Raw genomic sequence first — 4601 nt, forward strand, 5'->3', positions numbered from 1 at the left:
CGAGGGCCATTTCTGCAAAAAACAAGAAGCCAGGGGCCAGTTAAGAAACATTAATGATATGGCTCTTTTTAATGTTTTGCTGTTTTCACTCATTTTTACCTGGAGGCAAATCAAGTTGCAGCACCCTCAAACGGGTCAGCAGTATGCGGGGCGGTTCTAGGATTTGAGGACATTTGCGGCTGACCCCGGCGCCTGTCATGAGGTCCTAGAGATCCTTCCCTGGCACCTTTTTTTTATTAAAAAAAAAGCTCTATTTTGATGGCTTTTATGATTTCTGGCACCCTATTTCCATTCAAAGTACAAAATTCCAGTGTGAATCAGTTTATTTTCATTGTTAGATAGCAAATGATGGGGGGTGCAATGGTCACCCTATTATAAGCCAGATTCGGCCCCTGGGCTGCAAGTTAACTATCACTGCCTCCGAATGAGTCATTTATATGGACATAGTGAGCAGGTCCTTGTCTACGGAGATTGCCTTGTTGCAGCGCCATGTTTCTACAGTAGCCCAGAAGAGACAAACCAAACACTGGCTCTGGATAGGGTCATTTGCATGTTCGTGTCGGCCACTGTAGTTAAAAGCCTCTCTGCAACGAGCGTTTCGGAAAAACACTGATATGATTGTTTTGGAGAAGGAAGCAGATCATACTAAAAACCAGTCTGGATCTTAAATTATCAGAGAAAAAAGGTTAGCACAGGTTAGCAGACGAACGGTCTGCCCCCAGCATGTTAAACAGTGTAGGAGAAACACTGATTCGAAATGTGAAACTGCTTTATTTGTGTTTTTACTGTATTTAACCAGAAATAAATTAACTGCTGGCTTCAGCTAAATGCCCCTAAATCTTACACACTGTTCCTTTAAGATAACTTTGCTTGCTGACTGTGCTTGTCCTCCCACAGAAAATATTCGTGATGCCAAACATGGATGATGTATGGCTACCCATAATGCACTCTGCCATGGACACACGTTCTAATGCCAACTTGGTTACTGTGACAAATGATGCCTTGAAGGACCCAGAACACGAGGAGTCTGAGGTCTCTGACATGTGAAGACTTGCTGTTCAAAGTGCATAGCGACGTACATTTTATCTCCATGGCAATATGACAAGTCCCCGCCCCTCTCAAGAGACCTACAGGTGCAGCAACGGGCTGAACCAATATTTTTACCCATGTTTCAGTCCCTTTGTTGCACCAGTCCGATGCCACCCATAAAGTGCAATCAGTGTGCGAAGTGTCGGCGAGCTCGTAAGCATCTGCGGCGACTAAAAGCAGGAGAACGGAGGAGAATTGTGACTCGTAGATTGTCATCCAATCACACAGTTTTATATGTGTGACATCAGATATTGTGATTCATTCTCAGATGAAATACAACACACAGGGCATGTCGAGACTGCTTTAACAAATGTGCGTGGATCAACAAACAGCCATCAGATTCAACCTGAAGAACCATAATACCTGTGATGTACAGCTGCACCAAACATGATAGTTGTACAGTGTACATTTTTCTTACAGAGTGGTTTATTGTAACTATGAGAAGACTGAGGCCACTGAATAAGCGTGTGTCTGAGTGAAAATTTGGGGTTGATTTTGCTGAAAAAGCCCTCGCGTCTGTTGATACACATTTCACAGGGATATCAAACTCATTGGTCACCCATCCACACCTGCTGCCTGTGCCAGTCGCCTGGCACTTTTATGCAAACAGATCAACGGCACTGTGTCCATCGAGGACACTAGGTCAGTTCAAATCCACAATGGACACTATCACAACATACAGCCTGTGTGCTTTTAACCGCGTGGTATTGATTAGAGCTAAACCTGACTTTAGATGGGTGAATTAAAACATATCTGCAAACACAGCAGCTGAACATTGCCTAGGTCTGATGAATGTATTAATAGGAATGCAGCTCCCTAGTTGTGCAAGGATTAGCTCATTCACTGACGACGTGCTTCTACGCAACATGCTTCAAGACTTCTTTTCATGTTATATTCAGAGTTGAGAAAACATAATAACTGTTTTTATTGCCAAAGCAATCTTTCAGTCCTGTCTGAAGGCTACTGTATGAGGTAAATGATGACAAATAAGCAATCGGGTTCCTGTGAAGGCCGAAGTTTGGACAGCAGGAGACTGAATCCCTTTTGTGATTTTTTTTTTTTTTTAAATGTATAAAGAGAGGGAAATATGCCTACTCTACTCGTTTTATTTAAATAAATAACATACTGGATATTAGCCATATTATTTAATGTTCTCAGCAGACATCCAGCTAATGAATGCTCTTTTTTTAATTCGTATTTATTGATTTGCTGTTTCTTTCTGTACTGTACACATTCAAGAGGAATAACACCATTTAAAACTAGAGCAGCAGCAGCAACTTTATCTGCCAAGACGCCCGGCTGCTTTATAGGCGACCGTTATTTTACATGTTCAAATATGTGTGTTGGCAAAAGTGTATGAGGCAGAAAGTGCCTTTAAAATAAAACATTCCTCCTTCGTGAGCCACCACATTTGTTGCATCAGTTGAGGAGAGAAAGTGTCTTTGTGCCATTATTGTGTCTGTCAAGACATGCCCTTCGTTTTTCACGACTTTCGGTGTTGTTCATTTGCACAGTGATGAAAATGTCAAACATTGCTGTCGTGTTCAGTGATGTCACAGAATGTTATGGTTCTGATCGTTGTGGATCAATTAAACCTTTTGCTTGGAAAGAGTTTGTGCAGCTTTGTGGTTGTAGCATAAGATGAGAGGACGATGCCCGATTCTTATAAGAGAGCGGCTATATCTGTACAAAAAAAAAAATCACTTCACTTTTTGCACATAGTAAAAATGGATAAATGTAGCAGGATAAATGAAACCTGTGAGAGGTGCAGATAACCCTTAAAAAACCAAACGATTTAAAACAATATCAGAAAAAAAATCACATTAAAGATGCTGTTATCAGAAAAAGTATGGCATTTTTGCAAGGAAAAACACAAGCCTAATCAATTATAATTTTTTTTTTTTTAATTTTCTGGTAATCAGCTAATTTGACTTATCATTGCAGCTCAATATTAGCCAATAAGATTAGACCTTTCACACTCTTAAATGCACGTTAAATTGCTTTATTTGTCAAGATATGATTTTTATTAATATATCTACATTGTAGATTTATAACACAATTTGGATCGACAGGGACTTAATCTCTCGGTTACTTGTGCAAAATGCAATCCTCATATGTCTGAAGTTCCCAGCACATATCTGTGCAGATTTCGCAGGTATTTTTCTGAACTGCATTTAGATTATGTGTCTTGCTTTAAAAGAGAGACTTGGGAAAATTGCCAAGAAACTCCAGTTATGACAAGATGTATAATCTCGCACTACTCTTGACCTTTGTGAATGGCCACACAGGAAAGGGCCACTCAGGTTAAAAGTATAGTGCCTTTTCTCCATTTTCCAAGTAAAATAAAATGAACAACACTGTTTGCTGACAAATGTTTTATTCAAACAGGGCGTTAAATTCTGATAGTTCAACAATATATACTTAGGTCTTCTTCAAAAATGCATGTAAGAGAAAATCAAAAAGCATGGTAATTTTGGAGTCCTAGTGTCGCCTTGCAGTAGCTTGTCCATTTCTTGAGCACCGCTGTCTGATTGCTGCAGAAGAAAACAAGTGTGAGCTTAGATATTAAAACACCATCCTTTTAAAGACTGTGTGGGTCATGTCAGATCTAAATTGTCTTCAATATAAAATCAGAAGTCTAACGCATCAGGATCATCATTCATGACCATTACTATACACTTTCTGCTCTTTCATGATACTTACTGCTTATGCTGCTTCTGCAAAACCAATTCACTGCATCCCTGAAAATATAAAAAAATGAAAATGTTTAGGAGAGCATTTTTTCAAACACACCACACTGGTGCGTGTGGGTTATGTCAGATTAAATATGTTGACTTCATTTGAACATCAGAAGTCTAACGCACGTAAATCATCACAAATGAACCAAAAAATCTGTCTTTTTAAAAAAAAAATTATTTAAGAAATACTCACTGCCATGCATAAAAGGCCTCCATCTGACAGCACACCACCCTTCCGTCCACGTGTGGATGTGCAATCACCTCAAAAACACTGCATTGATCTGAGTTAATCCTCGGCCCTGTGAATAGCACAACATAGCGTGTGTAAATGGATAATATTGTATTGTATTTTTATGTAGAAAATAATAATAATAATTTTAAAAAATCTTAAAAGTTACCTTCGCATTTCCACGCCGATGCGGCCTAGTCCCACTGCTCCAAAACGCACCATGATACTTCATCAAAATTAAAGTATTTCGGGCAAACCTACATCATGTATCATAATAATAAGTAGAAAATACGCATGCAAACAAGTTTTCAGACATGTTAAGTGCAATTAATTCGAGCCTAACTGGCCGGACTACTGAGAGCATGCTTTCCAGGAACGGACTTGTGCAGAAAATATGCCCCGGATCTTTTTTTTTATAGTACATCCGGTGTCCGGGGCTCTTTTCTCATTGGCTCATAACTGACTCTACATCTCCCCTCCTCCACTCCTGTGAACATCTATCCCAAAGTCCAACCCCCACGCTTTTCATTTCAGGAAGAAGCGGA

At 39.6% G+C, this 4601-nt stretch overlaps 1 protein-coding gene and 1 long non-coding RNA gene across 4 annotated transcripts in view; one reads left to right on the top strand and one right to left on the bottom strand.

Annotated features, from left to right (window-relative positions):
• The window catches only part of LOC121956512 (testis-expressed protein 2-like), a 42162-nt gene extending 39983 nt beyond the window's left edge, over window positions 1-2179 (top strand). For all 3 annotated transcript variants that reach the window (XM_042504771.1, XM_042504770.1, XM_042504772.1), the window contains exon 13: window positions 898-2179. In XM_042504771.1, the coding sequence (XP_042360705.1) occupies window positions 898-1047 (150 nt within the window). In that variant the 3' untranslated portion in view covers window positions 1048-2179. The remainder of the gene's footprint in view (window positions 1-897) is intronic.
• A 1278-nt stretch (window positions 2180-3457) lies between these two features.
• Window positions 3458-4421, bottom strand: LOC121956087. Its single transcript, XR_006106667.1, has 4 exons — window positions 4226-4421; window positions 4021-4126; window positions 3793-3830; window positions 3458-3623 (listed from the first exon to the last, which is right to left on the bottom strand). It is a non-coding gene; the product is annotated as an uncharacterized LOC121956087 (long non-coding RNA).
• Between the last annotated feature and the right edge of the window lie 180 nt (window positions 4422-4601).

Source organism: Plectropomus leopardus, chromosome 17 (assembly GCF_008729295.1).
Source record: "Plectropomus leopardus isolate mb chromosome 17, YSFRI_Pleo_2.0, whole genome shotgun sequence".
Classification (NCBI taxonomy): Eukaryota; Metazoa; Chordata; class Actinopteri; order Perciformes; family Serranidae; genus Plectropomus; species Plectropomus leopardus.